At 47.8% G+C, this 18362-nt stretch overlaps 1 protein-coding gene across 1 annotated transcript in view; it reads left to right on the top strand.

The window, feature by feature from the left end:
* Window positions 1-18362, top strand: part of LOC124775331 — a 159050-nt gene that overhangs the window by 8767 nt on the left and 131921 nt on the right. The window contains exons 2-4 of the mRNA XM_047250163.1: window positions 5760-6020; window positions 6135-7209; window positions 10248-10581. Coding sequence (XP_047106119.1) covers window positions 5760-6020; window positions 6135-7209; window positions 10248-10581 — 1670 coding nt within the window. The remainder of the gene's footprint in view (window positions 1-5759; window positions 6021-6134; window positions 7210-10247; window positions 10582-18362) is intronic.

Below are 18362 nucleotides of genomic sequence, written 5' to 3'. Positions count from 1 at the left end.
CTTCATCCCGTAAAGGCCACAACAAGAATAATCCATCTTCAGAACGGTAACTGGAACAAGGTCATAATCCCACCCATCTCCGAGATGTTCTCACTACAGCGGAACAATTGCTTCTTCTTGAATGTTTAGCGATGCTGCTAACCGGAATTAAGATTTCTTCCTTTTTCTGTCGAGAACAGTGTGGCAAGCTACCGTTGTTGTCGGTTTTTTTACACATTATATTGCAGGGCTTCCCAACCTGTGGTCCGCGGACCCCTTAGGAGTCCGTCGGCTCTTTCTAGGGGGTCCACGGTCGCCCTTCACCAAATCGTGTCAAATAATGAGTAAAATTATTGAATAAAAATGTGAAAATCAAATTCATCACTTTTTTTTTCGTGTGAAAAACATGTACTTTTACTTCAGGTCGTATCCCCCCCAAGCAGTCTTTGCGGTTCCTAAGTGAGAACGTACACACAGTTTCGTGCCGGAGAATGCGGCTTCTCTGATGGACTGTTTAGCAACAATACGGGGGTCGTTTGTGCGCCGGCTCACGGCGCTAGATGCGCTGAAACCTTTTACGCATGCGTGGAGCGAGCTTTGTCGACCAATCACAGCGCTCGCTGGCACGTATGCGGCCCCAGCCATCATTAAATGTTAAACTTGCCTTGTCAGTGCACTACCTGTTTCATAAGTCGATTTTTGACCAGTTTATTACTTCTAACATGGACCGGTGGCTGAAGTCAGGATCATTGAAGAAGGCTGCAGTTTCTCCATCGCCTTCACAACAAGGGAAGTTTCCAGTTGAAATGAATGAGGAGGGAGGACGATCAAAGGAAGACTTTACATACGTTTGAACATTTTTCTTCGGATTTCACGAACATCCCCCCCCCCCCACACACACACACACACGACTGTTACGAAATATGCATGCTCCTTACATAACAGTAGCTAAATAGTGGAAGTGAACAGACCATATGCGACAGCTTGTCGACAGCGAACAGTTTGGACGTGACGTTGATTGTTCTTGGAGGAAGACAGGTCCATCGTATGAAATTTCAGTTACCAAGTAATTTTAATCAGGCTATAGTGTGTTGAACAAAGGGAGTAAATCCACTAGTAAGTGTCTGGATACAGTGAGAATTCCAATTGGATCGTTAATTTCAGGTTGTTTTCATTCATCTCTAAAACAAAGACTATTGATACTTCGGGGCGGGAGGGGGGGGGGGGGGTCATTGGGAACATGGCACCTGCATTAAGAAGCTTTCAGTTGCCATGGGTTTCGCTCTGAAATTTGAAGTTACTGTGCTCTTGACTGACTAGGGGTCCGCCATGGATTATCGACTGAAGAAGGGGTACGTCAGCTGAAAAGGTTGGGAAGCCCTGCATTATAGTAAAGGAATATACAGTAGCACGTTATATGTCGTCGAAATGTATACTGTACCATTGAAGTACTTGTTAGAAAATATTTCGCACGATTCTCAGATTATTTGCAACGCAAGAGAAGGTGTACTGGTAGTAAGAATGCGATGCAGCTTGAGAAAAGATCTTTCTTGATAGCCAACGAGCATTTAGTTTCAAAAAATATGCTGTCGTTAGGAGGGCGCAGGTTTCTATTATTCCATTAGATCTAGACTCTGTATACTTCTATCAGTTCGTGTGTGTGTGTGTGTGTGTGTGTGTGTGTGTGTGTGTGTGTGTGTGTGTGTGTGTGAATACAGCATAACTCTGTACCTAGTTTATCGACTTGACAAAGAATGTTGGATAATAATCGTAAATGAGTCAGTGACCATGAATATTATGTTCCCGACAATGACGAAGCATTAGAGACTGAGCAGAAAATCGGATGTGGTACGGTACAGGAGTGCTGATAACCTCGCGGTTGCGCGCCCGCGAATTCCTTCCACGGTTGATGCAAGACATTCACCTGAAGCGATTTTAGTGAAATTACAGAAAACTTAAAGCTAAACGACCGGTCGCCGGTTTTCCCTTTTTTTCCCGAATGCTCCCGATGTGTACCGACAGAGCCAGCCATCGGTACCTCAGATTCGCACTTCAGAAAGTCACAGCTGCTTGTCCACATTGAAATCCTTTGCGTAGAGCTTGGAAAAATGACAAACTGCCGACATCAAATGAGCAACATATAGTTTTGCAGCTGGACAGTCTTTTACAGGTTACTTGCAGGAAAACTTTGGTTCCGTATAGAAGTGCCTCACTTTGTTTTATTTTAACAGAAAAATAGTTTCATTGCAAACTTTCTAAGATAGAAAGCAAAGGCAAATAAATACGGCACCTGACACAAACCAGCTTAACAGCTTATCCATCCAAGGTGCTCACAAATGTAACACACACAAGAATGGGAAAGAAGATGGACGATCTGTTTGACTTTAGGAAAAATATACACACCAGATAGAATGTTTGGACGCTGCACTTAATAATGGAGGACTCGACCAAAATAAGACACTTGATAAGGATATATAGACTTACAAAATGAGTTAGACAACATAAAATGGTGCAGCATGTTTGAAATCCTCAGTGGAATATGTGTAAACTACAGGGGAAGGCGGATAAAATACGTATAACATACACAATAACCAAGAGGGGGCAGTAGATGTTGTTGTCTGCTGTGAAAGTAAAGAAAAATTACAGGGCTTCTTGATAGAATGGAGTCTTCCGAGCGCAGAATATGGTGTGAGACTAGAACAAAGAAAGAAGAAAGTGATGAGGAATAAGTGGAATCAGAATCGTGATCGAAGTTGGGGAACGCATAGTAGACGAAGTGAAGGAGTTCTCTACCTTGGAAGCAAAATAACGCATAACTGACGAAGCAGAGTAGCACAGGCACTGAGGTCATTACTCGTTAAAAGAAGTATACTACCTTTAATTGAGGAAGAAGATCCTGAAAATTTTCGTCTGTAGCACAACATTCTACTAAATTGAGTTATGGGCCGTGTGAACATTGGAAAATAAGAGAGTTGAAGAGTTTATTATGTGGTGTCACAGAAAGATGCTGGAACTGAAGTGTAGAGATACCATAAGAAATGAAGAATCGGTGGGGAAAGGGTTGAGTCGAAAATAACTACTGGAGAGGGAGAGGGAGAGAGAGAGAGAGAGAGAGAGAGAGAGAGAGAGAGAGATAGAGTAATAGGAAGTTTGTTTAGGCATCAGGGAATAACTTCCATGTTAGTTGAGGGGAGCCGTGGAGGGTACGGGAAGACAGAGATTGCAGTCCATCCAATAAATAATAATACCACAGATGTTAAGTCCCATAGTGCTCAGAGCCATTTTTGAACCCAAACTAGCGCCGGAGGCGTACCCGAATTTGGCAGTGGAAGGATACGTGGGCATGTGTGGGCATACGTAGAGAAGTTGAAGATGTCAATAATCGAGGAAGTTGAGTATTGTGATACTGTTCGATGAAGAGGTTGGCGTAGTAGAAGAAGTCATGGGGAGAGAGGGGACATAAAACCAATCGGGAAATTGATGGGCAAAGGAAAAGTGTGTCAACGGGAATTACAAGCACTCTTCTGCGAAGGCGAGTCCAGTATCTCAACCAGGGTGTAATGTAGCTCTGTCAGTGTTCGTCGAATTATACTTCGAGAAAAAAGTACTTAATGCATTCGTGTGCCCACCTTATTGTGATGCTGCAACTATAAAAATGTAAACAAATGTGGGGAGTGTAACATTCAAAACGTAGTTTTATCGCAGTCGAACGGCGAATACAAACTCTAAGAGAGCTTTTGGATACAAAAGTGTTTTAAGAATAATTGTCTGTCATTGATGGAGAAATCGGACACCATCGCATAAATGTCTCTTCCCATTTTGAAGACGACAACACCGTATAATATCGGTATTAGCTTGCAGTTTCGAGGAGCTGGAGCACATATATCAGGGAGGTTAAGAAAAATAAACGATGGATAAACTGTTGCTGTCAAATGTGTTGGTACCGTCGAGCACATACGGCCGACCTGCAGATGTGGACCTATCGCCCCAAACTACTGCTAAGGTCGCAGGTTCGAATCCTGCCTCGGGCATGGATGTGTGTGATGTCGTTAGGTTAGTTAGGTTTAAGTAGTTCTAAGTTCTAGGGGACTGATGACCACAGATGTTAAGTCCAATAGTGCTCAGAGCCATTTTTGAACCCAAACTAGCGCCGGAGGCGTACCCGAATTTGGCAGTGGACGGATACGTGGGCATGTGTGGGCATACGTAGAGAAGGAGTGCGCAATAAATGGACGGTTGCATCCCGTCCACATTAGTTTCTGTGCGTTTTCAGAAGTTTTGTAGAGTAAGAGCCCTGTTCAGTCGAAGTGGTAGTAGTTTTAATGAATGTTGTAATTTCTATAGGGATGGCTTGTGATTAGGTAATTAAGAGTTGGTGATTCGCAGTAGTAGAGACCCACCTCACTATATATTTACATATGTGTATGTGAGGGGAAAAGTAAGGAAACTTTATAATTTCAAAAATAATCACTATATCTATTAATACATTTATCCCCCTATGAGATAAACACGGCCAATGCGTTAATGGAAAAATGTTTGCTGTTGCCTGCGGAACCATACTTCGGGCACATCTCTTCGTCCGAAGCTAATGGGCGAGCCCACATATTGCCAAGGTTTTTTCCACTACACTGCAGACGTTCCACTGGAAAGCCCTTGCACATTCTCTGTAGAGTTTCGATTTCACCCCACGCTGTTTCCATATTCTTGGAGTCCTGAAAAAAGACATTCGTGGCCATCGATTTGCTTCGGACAAAGAGGTGCTCGTCTGGGTACAATCATGGTTCCGTAGGGAACCACAAACCTTTTCCCGTGAAGGCACTGACTGCATTGTTTCACAGGTCGATAAATGTATTAACTGTTATGGCGATTACTTTTGATAAAATAGCTTACTCACTTTGTTCATATCAGTCTCTTTTTTTTTTCTGCATTTGACTGCCAGTTATAGGGTTGAGAGTAACCACCGCATTAAGATCAGTAAAGAATTAGTGTTAAACGTCCCATTTGTGGCTCGCAGTTAATGGACGCCCTGTTGGAACGCCACACTGCCAGTCAGTTTTTTGTGGTGCCCAGCACAGGCTACCGCGCCAGACAAAATTAAAGTCGCGCGCTGTTCGCCTTATCGGCCGCGCGCTGTCCCGATGCGCCGATTTATTCCCGCCGCGGTCGCCTACGCGGGTCAGTTTTTCTCGCGAGGCGCCGCTGTCGCCGGCGGGCCGCATCTGGCGGGCTTCCTGGCGGCGGCCGGCGCCGCCCCCGCCACAGCCGCCGCCGCCAGCGCCGCCCCCCACCCGCGCCTCCCTCCGCCGCCGCTGCCGCCGCCAGCCCTCTCGCTCCCACTTCAAACACGCGACGCCGCTATCTGTCTCTCTCTGGCGCGGCGCGGCGGCACAGGGGCTTTCTCTTTGTGCCGTGCCGCATCGGTTACATCAAAGGCCTTTACGCGCACACACACAGAGGCGCGCTGGCGCGGCGCCGCGCACACAGGCGCAGCGCTCACACACACGCCGGCGGTACATAAAACCCGAGGCACACATACAGAGGCGCGCCGCCGCTTTGATCCGGCCCGACTTCTCTTTTCGCTTTGTACGTCTGTGCATTGCGCCCCGGCCCCGGCACGGCCCGGGCGCGCCGGCTGCCTGGCTGGCTGGCGGGTTTTAGTAGTATGCAGAGAGAGCGAGCTCAGTTGTGGAGCGGCCGCTGCGCTCGCCGGTCGCTGCTGCCGCTACAGCCGCTGCCGCCGCCATGGCGGACGCCGACGAGCCGCGAGTGTCGCCCGCTAGCGCTTCTGCCGCCGGCGCCGCGCCGGGCCACGACGTGGGCGAGGCGGACGTGGAGCGCGCGCTTTTCCGCTGGCTGGAACGCTACCGCAGGCGGCACGCCGGAGCCGCGGGCTCTGCCCCGGTGGGCGTGGCCGAGCTGCGCCGCAAGGCGCTCGCCCTGGCTCGCCGCCTGGGCGCTCCGACTGCGCTCGCCGCACAGCTCACGCGCGCCTGGGTGCGCCGCTGGCAGGCCCGCTACGGCGTCGCCGATGCCGACGCAGAGCCGGAGCCCGAGCCCGAACCCGAATCGGAGCACCACCCCCAGCCGGAGCCACAGCTAGGGACCGAACCTGATCCCGATCTCGACCGCGATCTGGAGGGTGCTACCAGCGCTAGCTCGCCCCCGTCCTTTCCCGATACCGATGCGGCCTCCAATATCGTCGACCGGGACGCGTGTGTCCGGCCGCCACCTCCGCCGCTCCTGTTGGACTACACCGACGAACAGGTGTACGTGGCAGTCGCGCTGGAAATGCGAGTGGGCTCCCTGCCCGACCGAGCTCTCTGGACGTCGGGAGCGGCGGGAGACCGCGTGTGGGTTCTGGGGGCCTCTGATCGCACGGGACGCCACCGGACGCGGTTGCTGGTGATCGGGCGCCACTGGCGGCCGCCCTGCCTCGCGCACGTCAACATGCTCAGCCAGCCCGTCGTCTACGCCGGCGGCGGCTCGGGGGTCCTCACGCCGGACCTGTTCGCGTGGTGGTTCCGGCGAGAGTTCTGCCCCGCCGCCTCGGCCGTTCACGGCGCGAGGGGCGCCGTCCTGGTCCCGGGCAGCGCCGTGGCCGCACTCGTGCGCGCCTCGGGCGAGCTGAGCTCGGACGACGGCAGTGTCCGCCTGCTGGCGCCCGGCGGCCCGGCCGTCGACACGGCCGCCGTATCCGTGGAGCTGCGCGCGCGCTACGCCCAGTCGCTGCTCTACTGCATGGCGGCGGATGCCGGCGACGCCGAGGCAGCCGAGCACTGGCTGCGCCGCTGGACGCTGCTCGACGCGTTCCCGCTGCTGCACCGCGCCTGGCTGTCCGTGCGCGGCGACGCCTTCCAGCGCTGCTGGATGGCGGCCGGCGCCGCACCTCCGGAGCCCGACCGCCTGCTGCTGCTGGAGCTGCAGTGGGCGGCGCACGACCGAGGACTCGAGGTCGCCGACGCGGACCTCGCCGCCTGGGCTCGAGCCGAGGACCTGGACGCGGAAGACCGCGAGCCCGAGCCGGCCGTCAAGGCGGAGCCGCCGGATGATGCCGAGGACGCAGGAGGGAACTTGCGGTCCGCCCCTGCGACTGCGGCGGCGCCAGCCTCGGCCCCGACGGCGGCCGAGGCGGCGAGCGCGCTGACCACGGCGCTGCGCTGGATGGAGAGCCAGCCGCTGGAGCCGGCCAGCCTGCTGCTCGTCAAGGACGTGCTGCTCGTCGCCCGCCAGGCACGTTGTGCGCATGCGCGGACGCGCCGCCGCGCCGGCCGTCGGCCGGGACCATTCACGGCCCGCGCCGCGCCCACTGCGCCCCCGCGCTCGATACTCGGAGGGCGCTGCTCATTCACGGCAACTAGCCGTTACTTAGCTGCGCTCTACGAGCTCTTTGTCGGGTTTGAGTTGTCGGTGCCTGCGGAAAAAAGGTCGGTGCACCTGCCGGACACAGACGGTTTGCTGTTTCGTAATGGGAAGTTACGCTGCATGTGCGCCGCAACTCCCGCTAACAGTTGCCGTGCTATGGAGCCGAGAGCCCTGTGAAATCCTGTATTTTCACTTGCTCGTGTCTGTAAACACGTTGTCCATCAGCGAAATCGCACTTGTTCCCTTATATTACCAACTGCTACAAGTCAAATCTTGTGACACACATGTCATACATAATTGTTCCCTCTGCTTGTTTTAAGCAGTCTGTGTCTTCAGCTGAAGACTTCCCGTAGATTTAGGTAGTGAACAGATCCTACAAATTATTCCTGTATCTTAAATGTTGCGTTCTATTTTCTCCGTTCTTATTTTTCTTTGCGGTATACTATATATGTATACATATTTGGACTTTGCATATTACCGCCACCTAATGAGTTCTTGAGACTTTCGCAAGATTTAGATGCAATATGTTCACTTTCGGTATGTTCCCGCATTGTTTGACAATATATTTTCGTGTTATTCGTTCCTATCCAGTAAAAGGGTTCCGGTCCTTTTACAATAAAACAAAACATTTAGCCTTTCATGATTTCAAACAGTGTGTGCACTACATCTAATATTCATTTGTTTCTTTGTGTACCGCAGTCAGCGGAGTGGTTATTTACAGGCATTCTGGGGCTGTAGTTTTCTGTCAAATGAGATTGATTGTGTATATATCTATCGAAGCAGCGTTTCCGACATTTGAGATGAGCTTTCCTTTCGGGCAACGAATATTTCAATATAATAAAATAAGTCGATACTTTAGTTTTTGAACTGATTGCGCCTGCCACCTTTGAAGCACCTACTGTGGAACATTAGGATACAGAGATATAATATCTTACAGATGTGCGATTTATTTTCATAATTCGCAACAAATCTACAGCTTTTCTCAAGTCCTAATTCATATAAGTTCTGTCATGTAAGTTCAGTACACCGTGTCTAACCTGCATTAGGAAAAGTGTTCCCAGCTAGACTGTGCGTTTCTTTTTGGGTGACCACAATTCCAAACTGCACTATTTCAACATATCCATGCATGTATACACTGCAGAATCCATTTCCTGGTTGTTGTGGAGGATCTGGAGTCTGTCTGCTTCATTATTTACAATCAAACTGAAACCAGTTTTTCAGCTTTGTGCGTGACATCATGTGAAGTTGCTATCAAACGAATTGCGTGTCGCTATTTAAATTTTAATTATTTAATTTATTAATATATATGATGTGCATAAAGCAGCGATCATACAAAGTGGGAGTCATAAACGTCATATATCTCTATTTTTTCTGGATTTTCATGCTTAACTTACAGTTAAAAAACTGAACGTATATACTGGCTACAAAGTTGATTTGAATGTGCGTGTTTTTTTTAATTACATTGTGGAAGTTACACCTACAGAAATTTAGGCAACTACAGCATACGCAGATATAACAAAGAAAGAAAAAAAGGTACTTGAAGTACAGTATATCGTTACTAATTTGAATAAGATACGAGAAAGGAAGGAAAACAGAATAATAGTGTAGAAGAGACCTTGCCCTTCCTTACTCATTTCGCCGTTGGTGGAGTGGAGTGGAAGTCTCCTGTTCCTCTCAATGGCAGACCTTGCCAACCGTCTTTTCGTTCGTAAGTTAATCCCAGTCTTTTGTCTTGCGACTTTTCGAAGTGGTGAGTATTGTTCTTCTAAGCTCTAACGTACTTAGGCGTTGTATTTATTTTAAGATGTAAATATTGAACCGCAATCTGAAAATGTCGTGATACTACAAAATTTGAGACGTTAGTTACAATTTGGCTTCGACATTAACACACATTTGAAACGTGTTTGAAGCGAGCCCTAAGATCCAACGCCACAACTAACTACAGTGAAGTATTAAAGATACATAGATCCGAACAAACTGATCTGATAGAGAACGTCACAGATTCAGGTTACCTGCCGCGCCGGTTATGAGACTGCCGTAGCAGGACATTAGATCACCTCGCACATCGGCAGATAGCTTTTCTTGTTAAGAGTAGTGACTTCTCGACATCTAATTCTAGAAAGCAGCAAGTACTGAAAGCGATATACCCAGTCACAATTAATGGATTCCCGCATGTCATGTATCGCATATAGTTAGACTCGTGAAATTTTGTAATTCCTACATCCACATACAGACTCCTAAAAGCACCGGACAGTGTACGGCAAGAGGATAGTGTGGAAAGCTGATTGACATTTCTTTCTGTTCGACTCAAAACAGTAGGCAGGGAAGGCTTGTGTGCCTCTGTATGAGCTAAGCTGTTTTCCCATTAACTGTGTTTACAGAAGTTGGGCGAGTAGATTCTTGACCGAACAAGGTGACAAAGTGTTAGGAAAGGAAGGACATTGGTAGAAATTGTCAGAGGGCTACGGAGATTTAGCATTTGCTTTATTTCGCTAATCACTTGTCGGTACGGTTCTTTTGAAAGGGGACGGTCGACTTCCTTCCCCATCCTCATTCATTCCGATTCTGAGGACCTCGTCGCCGACGGAACGCTAAAAACCGACCGAGCTAATAACTGTCTGTCACTAAACTTTAGTAGCGTTACGAGAAAAGATTGCAAACGAGTACCACTCGGGACTGGACAGTAGAAGCGTTCTGTACGCTGTCTTCTTTGTAGATACGTTACATTATGGCAGAATTGTGCCGTCGCCTTGTAGTCTGCCACTTAATCGTCACTAGAATTAGCCTTATTGCTCTTATAGATGTTCAGTCAACGCGAGTGAGCGAAGTAGCACAGCGTCAATAAGTTTGAGGAGGAATGTAATGTTTTTGGTTTGGTAACGAGAACCTCTTTGCTTGTGTTGCAGGCGAGCAAGATGGGCCTGGCGCCGACGCACCCGGGCGCCACGCTGCCCTTCTTCTGCCATAACGGGGAGCACCTGACGCAGCCGCCCCCGGCCCACATGGGCATCCCGCCGTACCAGCTGGACGGGAAGGGGGCGGGCGCCATGGGTGAGTACTGGCGGGGGCTCGGGCTGGGCTTGGGGCTGGGACTCCGCGGGAGCGCCGCGGGGGCGCCGCCCGCCGCCTCCACCGCCGCCCCCGCCGCCCCCGCCGCCCCCGCGCCAGCGCCCGCGCCCGCTCCCGCGCAGCTCAGTCCCGGCGACTGGAAGAAGCTGGCGCCGCTCTTGGCCGCATCAGGTTAGCCCGCGCAGGCTCACCGCCGGCCGGCCGAGCACCGGGCTCGCCTACCTGCTACCTGCCGCCGCCGCCACCGCCGCCCGCTCCTGCCAGCCTCTCTCTCTCTCTCTCTCTCTCTCTCTATCTCTATCTATCTCTCTCTCTCTCTCTCTCTCTCTCTCTCTCTCCTGCCATCTTATTTTCCACGACCTTTTCCTGGTAACACTACTGTTGTACCAGATGGACAGAAATTTCCACATTTATCACTTATACCCTCTGTTGTAGTCATTGGATGTCTTATCAGCATTATCGAACAGTAAAATGTTTGGCCGCAGAAACTCGTCTTTCCTTTTCATTTCAGAAAGATAGACTTTGGTACCAACATGGGTCTCCAACTTCCTTCGTAATCCGACGCTGTTGCGTAGCCCAACGAGGTTACGACCCCAGCGTTGTGACATCGATTCGCAACAACATTTTTGTTTCATTTTGTTCTCCCAGTCTGTTTATTTCTTGCCTCTGTGAGTTCCTCTACTGATGAGACGACTGAGCTGTTAAGTCCGTCGTCATAATTACATATCGGAACTGACTAGTTTCGCCCAAACAGTTTGTGACCTGCTCGGGCCCCTGTCACGCAGCCTACACGGGCGCAGGCAGGAGCGGCGGCAGGCGGCGGCGCCAGCGGGCGGGGGTGCCCGGCCCGTGTTGCACAGACCACGCCACACGCTCACTCTACACAGGACACGGCGCCCTGGCACTGTCTCACTCACGCTCACACCGACGTCTTCACTCGATGACCGTGCGTCTGCGCTCAGTTTGTCTATAGTGGCTCTATAAGCGAAATGATGGAAATTTGTTCGAATGCCCTCTTCTTATTTATAACCCACGGTTATTATAATGACGATACGAGCCCATCCTTTTTTAATTCTGATCCTCCTCAAACATTTTTTTTACATAGCAGTGCTGTAGTCTTTTTTAAAAGACAGCGATTTTAATACTAATCTGACATACTTGTTTTTGGCCATCCGAGAAACGGTACAAATACCGTGTGAAATGGCGGTTTCATCTGCGATAGAAGCTTCTTTTCTTTAGGTGTTAACGTACTTGCGTTTTACCATAACGCAAATCATTCTTGATTTGAAACGATAAAGGTACAGCAGTAACAGAAAATTGATACCAGTAAGCCTGGAAGTGGTATAGATGCATGAACGTCCATTGTCAGTGAAATCAAAGTACACTGAAGTGCCAAAGAAACTGATACAGGCATGCGTATTCAAATACAGGGATATGTAAACAGGCAGAATACGGCGCTGCGGTCGCCAGCGCCTATATAAGATAACAAGTGTCTGGCTACAATGGCAGGTTATCAAGATTTAATTGAGTCTGAACGTCGTGTTATAGTCGGCGCACGAGCGATGGGACACAGCATCTCCGAGGTAACAATGAAGTGGGGATTTTCCCGTACGAGCATTTCACGAGTGTACCGTTAATATCAGTAAAACATCAAATTTCCGATGTCGCTGTGGTCCAAAAAGTTCCTGCAAGAACGGGACCAACGACGACTGAAGAGAATCGTTCAACCTGACAGAAGTGCAGCCCTTTCGCAAATTGCTGCAGATTTCAATGCTGTGCCATAACCAAGCGTCAGCATGCGAACCATTCAACGAAACATCATCGATATGAGCTTTGGGAGCCGAAGGCACACTCGTGTACCCTTGATGACTGCAAGACACAAAGCTTTACGCCTCGTCTGGGCACGTCAACACCGACATTGGACTGCTGATGACTGGAAACATGTTGCCTGGCCAGACGAGTCGCGTTTCAAATAGTATCGGGCAGATGGACGTGTACGGGTATGAAGACAACTTTATGAATCCATGCACCCTGCATGTCAACAGCGGACTGTTCAAGCTGGTGGAGGCTGGGTAATTCCAGCAGGACAATGCGACACCCCATACGTCCAGAATTGCCTCAGAGAGGCTCCAGGAACACACTTCCGCTGGCCACCAAACTCCCCAGACATTAACATTATTGAGCATATCTGGGATGCCCTGCAACGCGCTGTTCAGAAAAGACCTTCACCCCCTCGTACTCTTATGGATTTATGGACAGTCCTGCAGGATTCATGGTGTCAGTTCTCTCCAGCACTACTTCAGACATAATCGAGGCCATGCCACGTCGTGTTGCGACACTTCTGCACGCTCGCGGGGCCTCTACACGGTATTAGGCAGGATACCAGTTTCTTTGGCTCTTCAGTGTAATTGAGTAATTGCATTTATGGGGCAGATTCTTTTGGTGATCAGTGATTAACGCGTAAACTAAACTTCCCAAGGCAGAATCAGTCGTCAGATGGTTCAAATGGCTCTGAGCACTATGGGACTCAACTGCTGAGGTCATTAGTCCCCTAGAACTTAGAACTAGTTAAACCTAACTAACCTAAGGACATCACAAACATCCATGCCCCAGGCAGGATTCGAACCTGCGACCGTAGCGGTCTTGCGGTTCCAGACTGCAGCGCCTTTAACCGCACGGCCACTTCGGCCGGCAGTCGTCAGAGACTTCGATTCTGTACACTGGGCATTGTGGACATCCAAAACCATCATTGACATAACAACGCAGATTCCAGACTAAATATCATTGTCTTCAATGTAGGAGAATCGCAGTTCCATTGTCTGACCACTTCGGAGCTCGGAATATAACATCTACGCGGAAGGCACAAAAAAGATGAAAAATTTGTAAAAACTGTTTAATGGCGAGCGAAGAGACAAGTGCTAATCTCAAGAGACATGAATGTGCCTTGTGCTAAAAGGCAACTGGCGCTGATCCCCTATCACAGACACACACGGACACGAGCACAAGCAAGCAACACGTAGTAATTGGGGTTGGTGTTGGTGGTGGTGACGCGAGCTGCAAGCGGTGGTGCGGTGGGGGCGGTGCACAGTAGTTAGTTTCACAGTAGATGCCATAGCTCTGTGTTGCCTGTGCCGCAGCGCGCTGCCTTCTCTTTCAGGTGTCGGCGTGCCCAGAGGCCTACAGCTTAAACTTCGTGCTTAATCTGCATGTACTCTTCTTTTTCAGATTCTACACGTGTGGAATGTTACGGTTTTACAATTTGTATTTATAGATATCCAATTATTTTCGCTTAAATCATTAGGCTATTGACACATTGTTTCCTGAACCATCGTACGTTTGTACCAGTGCCCCTCATAGAATATCTTCGTTGATACATAATTCAACGGTGGGGCTGTAGAAATCAGTTCCATACGGTAAGCTGAGCGGTACGTTAATCTTTTGTTATCTAAACGCAAAATGCGCTGTTCCAGGAGGTATCTAAAAAGGTACTTTACAACTGCATTATATTACTGTACCATAACAGAGTATCTTATACGAACGGCTTGAGAGTTGTGTGTTCATTAACTCCTCTTTTATGTCAGTATGTGATCCTTTACTGCATTTACGTTTTACCCTGTATTCCAGCTCCAACTACACTCACCACAAGGTGTCTGCAATTGCGGTTGGTGTTTGACAAACAACTGACCTTACATCTAATGACGTAGGAGGCCTATCCGGTGTTGTGGCAATGTTTTCACCAACGCATTTCCACAGCCGTCTTGTGGTGCTCCACCTTGTCCTGAAACCACAGACAGTTGCTGTTCAGCCAATTGTGGTGTGTTGGCTCCAGTATGTAAGGATGATTGATAAAATCATAATTTTTTTCTGAAACAAAGAATGGACCAGCAATGCCTTGAGACTATGAGGAGTGTTATATTTGTTTACTGTGCTGGACCCGAGAAAAATTTCGCAAAGTGCCACGTTGGTTAGGAAATCACAATTGTCATTGAATCGCTCAGTCACTTTCACAGTTAATTATCATCGTAAATTGTGGCATGTCATCGTGCTTCAGTTCTTGCAACAACTGCATTCGAAATGGTTACAACTATGTTGGCTTTCCAGGGTGCACGTTCGTCATACGAACTTGGAGAAAGTCAGTCCGTTAAGACACTCGCCTGCTGAACGCCGGAAAGCCATCCATATGCGCTGTGTATGAGCTTCACTTGCTTGGAATGATACTCCACTTACTCACAACTTGCCTGCGTGGATCTGCTGCACCATCTCCGTATTTTATTTATTTATATTTTTCCTGTGGCATACCCGTAACATATATGTGCGTTCTCTTCCACCTGAATCTCAATTTGGCTTTCCTGATATCGTGGGAGGGACTAAATCCAAATTACTGAGCACTTGTAGTTTTTGAGTAGTGTTCTGGTTTACCGTGTTATCAGCTGCATTGCGAGGAGATGCTGTTTATTACATTTAATTACATTTATTACTTTCAATTTCGGAAGAAAATGATTGTGTTTTAGAACACCTCAAAAACGATCTGACGATAAAAATGTTATCGCCAGGCGAAGACCTCCATTACTAGAAGCAACGGCGGTTGTGTAAATTACCGCGCTTGTAGCATTAGGAACTCGCGCCTAGGCGTCTTAAAATGAGCAACGTACAAACGATAAGGAGGTGTCTCCCGCATTATGTAAATTGTTTGAAACGTCGCTCGTTTAGTTCAACAAACAGACCATAGATTGGCGATGTATTAACTGAACTATCTTAACGGTAATCCGTGGTGTTCTCCACACAAAAACTTGCTGAAGTATAACGTTAGTCTGAAGCGTTGAGTATAAAAAAAAGAGACTAATTCCTGAAAACTAATTATGTTTCACGACAAATCCAGCAATTAACGGAAAGGAACAGCTCTTGCCCTCCTCCTACAAATGAAGTATTGCACACATGGTCGTAAGTGGAAACTGCGGAAACTGGGCCTTACACACCTTTACCTCTCAGGTACAGATTTACATTAACGATGTCCTTGAGTTCGTGCGAATATTCCCTTAGAAGGACCGATCAGTATCCACAAATGCTGTAGTGAGAGATTCGGAATTTGCCAGACCCTTTACATGTTATGATACAGGCAATCTTCGTCCGTTAAAGCTCATAGTTGTTCTTGTGGTCTCTAGTCCGACGACTGGTTCGATGCACCTCTCCACATTACTCTGTCCTCCGGGTAACTACTAGAACCTAAATCATTCTGAATCTGCTTAACTGTATTCATCTCTTGGTCTCCCTCTACGATTTCTCCCCCCCCCCCCCCCCCCCCAGTTCTTCCCTCCAGTACTAAATTGGTGATCTCTTGATGTCTCTGAATGTGTCCTACCAACCGATCCCTTCTTTTATTCAAGTTATGCCACAGATTCCTCTTCTCCCCAATTATATTCAGTACCTCCACATTAGTTACGTGAGCTACCCAGCTAATCTTCAGCATTCTTCTGTACCTCCACATTTCAAAAGCTTCTATTCTCTTCTTGTCTAAACTCGTTATCATCCATGTATCACTTCCATACATGGCTACAATACAGACAAATACCTTCGGCGCTAAAGACGGCACACACATCCATGCCCGAGGGAGGACTCGCGAACTTCCTACGGAGGGAGCGGCGCGGACCGCGAAAAGACGCCTCAGACCGTGCGGCTACCCCCCCCCCCCCCAAAACCACAGCTTCGGAAGAGACCCCTGGCACTTGAAACTATAACCGATGTTAACAAATTTCTCCGCTTCAGAAACGCTTTTCTTGCCATTGGGAATCTACATTTTGTCCTCTTCCTCGGCCATCATCAGCTATTTTACTGTCCAAATAGCAAAACTACTCTACTACTTTTAGGCTCTTGGTTCCTTATCTAATTCCCGCAGCATCACTTGATTTAATTCGACTACATTCCATTCATTATCCTTGTTTTGGTTCTGTTGATGTTCATCTTATCTCTTTCTCTCAAAACGCTGTCCATTCCGCTCAACTGCTTTTCCAAGCCCTTTGCTGTCGCAGACAGAACTACAGTGTCATCGACAAACCTTGAAGATTTTCTTTTACCTGAACTTGACTCCAAATTTTTCTTTGGTTTCCTTACTGCTTGTTTAATGTACAGATTGAATAAGATCGGGGGTAGGCTATAACCTTGTCCACCCCCTTTTCAGTCACTGCTTCCTTTTGATGCCTCTCGACTCTTATAATTGCGATCCGCTTTTTGTACAAGTTGTAAGCAGCCTTTCGCTCCCATATTTTACCTCTGCTTCCTTCAGAATTTCGAACAGAGTATTCTAGTCAACACTGTCAAAAGCTTCCTCCAAGTCTACAAACGTCGTAAACGTAGGTTTCCCCATCCTCAACCTATCCTCTAAGAGAAGTCGTAGGATCAAAATTGCCTCGCGCGTTCCTACATTTCTCCGGAATCCAAACTGATTTTCTACGAGGTCGGCTTCTGCAAGTTTTTCCATTCTTATTGTGTAAAGAATTCGTGTTAGTATTTTGCAACAATGACTTATTAAACTGATAATTCGGTAATATTCAGACCTTTCAACACCTGCTTTCTTTAGAATTGGAATTATCACATCCTCTTTTCCGCCTGTCTCACACCTCAATGGTTTTGTCATGCCTGGCTCTCCCAATATTTATCAGTAGTTCTGACGGACGTAGGTCTTTCAGTGTTCTGTCAGATTCTTCTCGCATTTGTCTCCCGTCTTATCTTGATGTACGTCCTCCTCCCTTTCTGTAATATTGTCTTCAACTTCATTTCTCTTGTATAGACACTAGCTCTTGATGTTCATACACCTGCTTCTCTTTTGTCCAAAGGCCTCTTTAATCTATCTGTATTTCTGCTAGTGAAATATGATCCAAAATCCTTACATTCTTCCTCTAGTCATGCTCCTTGCTTAGCCTTTTGCACTTACAGCCAATCGCATTTATTAGACGTTTCTATTCTCTTTCGCCTGCTTCAATTGCTCCATTTTTATATTTTGTCCTTTCTTCAATTAAAGCTCCTTAGCGTGCAAAAAAGGTGAAAGAATCTAGATCGAAGTATAGCCGGATACGTACCTAGAGGAGGTGGCATGACATGGCGGCCACTAACCTCGTACGAATAACCAGGTGCAAAATGTGTTATCTTTTCCCAATGAAGTTTCGTGTTTGGCAAGTGTTAATCTTCCGTCGGCAACAGGGGTAGTCCATGAGCCGATTTGGATTGCTGTTAACATCCTGGAATAGGAGACCGTAGTTCTCGGTGTCTGATCTCTCGCTAATTTCAGAATCGTTTTGTGAAAAGTAAAGGATATCCCATAAAGAAAGCAACTTTTGCAGTACCCTCAATTTCTGTTGTAGTGAGTTAGTGGCACTGAACGTTGCACGATTTTTTTTTTCTTTTTCTTTTTAACAGAACGCCCCAGTGTGTTGCCATAGTGGAAACTTCAAATATGGTGGATGTTACGCGGAGACTCTTCGTAAATTCAAGGAAATGTTTAGTCAACGTACTGCATCAGATAAGTCGACTGTGATGAGACTGAGTGCTAAATTTGAGAAAACTGGTTCAGTTGTGACGTTAAACCGCGAGGTGATCCTCCTGTTGTCGTTCTGCGGAAAACATCGCCATCGTGAGTGATAACATTGCTGTTAAGTCCTGTGAAATCTATTCGCCGATGTTCACAATAGTTGAATATTCCCAAAATAAGCATGCAACGAATTCTGAAGAAAGATCGGCACATTTTTGGCCTATAACACCCACCTGAAGCGAGAACTGAAGCCAAACGATTACGAAAAGCCGCGAGCATTTGCCCGTTGGATGCTTGCGAAACAAAGAACAGACAGCAGTGTCATCAAGAAAATAATGTGCACTGACGAGACCATAGGTGTCTGTAGTCTGGGTACAGACTTTTTAGCCATTACAGAATTCTCACATATTTCTGCCAATGATTATCTCTG

Source organism: Schistocerca piceifrons, chromosome 2 (genome assembly GCF_021461385.2).
Source record: "Schistocerca piceifrons isolate TAMUIC-IGC-003096 chromosome 2, iqSchPice1.1, whole genome shotgun sequence".
NCBI lineage: Eukaryota > Metazoa > Arthropoda > Insecta > Orthoptera > Acrididae > Schistocerca > Schistocerca piceifrons.
The sequence above is the reverse complement of the archived record's forward strand: the minus strand, read 5'-3'. Positions and strand labels throughout refer to the sequence as shown.